This window comes from Rhincodon typus, unplaced genomic scaffold (assembly GCF_021869965.1).
Source record: "Rhincodon typus isolate 14 unplaced genomic scaffold, sRhiTyp1.1 hic_rhity00001394, whole genome shotgun sequence".
Lineage (NCBI taxonomy): Eukaryota > Metazoa > Chordata > Chondrichthyes > Orectolobiformes > Rhincodontidae > Rhincodon > Rhincodon typus.
The window spans coordinates 22,790-23,162 of NW_025967032.1; the positions used below are offsets into that span (position 1 = coordinate 22,790).

Sequence of the window (373 nt, forward strand, 5' to 3'; positions counted from 1 at the left end):
GTGAGGGACACTCTGAGGCGAGGGGTACCTACCCGGATCCTCATGTCCTTGGAGATGTGGTGGGGCATGTGGAAGTGTCTCTCCGGACCCCAGGGTGATCCCAGGTTTCCAATGGAATGAGCCCGAGCTCGCTGCAGCTTGGTCAACATGGCCTTCTCCTCCTTCTGTAACATCGAGGGTCAGTGAGTGTAACCCTCCCCTCAATACCACCCTTCCCTCGGCCCTCACCCTCCGCCAGCGCCCCCTCCCTCACCCTCACCCTCCACCAGCGCCCCCTCCCTCACCCTCCGCCTGCGCCCCGCTCCCTCGCCCTCCCGCAGCCCCCCGCTCCCTCGCCCTCCCGCAGCGCCCCGCTCCCTCGCCCTCCCGCAGC

At 67.6% G+C, this 373-nt stretch overlaps 1 protein-coding gene across 1 annotated transcript in view; it reads right to left on the bottom strand.

Annotated features, from left to right (window-relative positions):
- LOC125481239 (adenylate cyclase type 5-like) overlaps positions 1-173 on the bottom strand; it is a 3,214-nt gene extending 3,041 nt beyond the window's left edge. The window contains exon 1 of the mRNA XM_048592529.1: positions 33-173. Within this exon, the coding sequence (XP_048448486.1) occupies positions 33-173 (141 nt within the window). The remainder of the gene's footprint in view (positions 1-32) is intronic.
- Between the last annotated feature and the right edge of the window lie 200 nt (positions 174-373).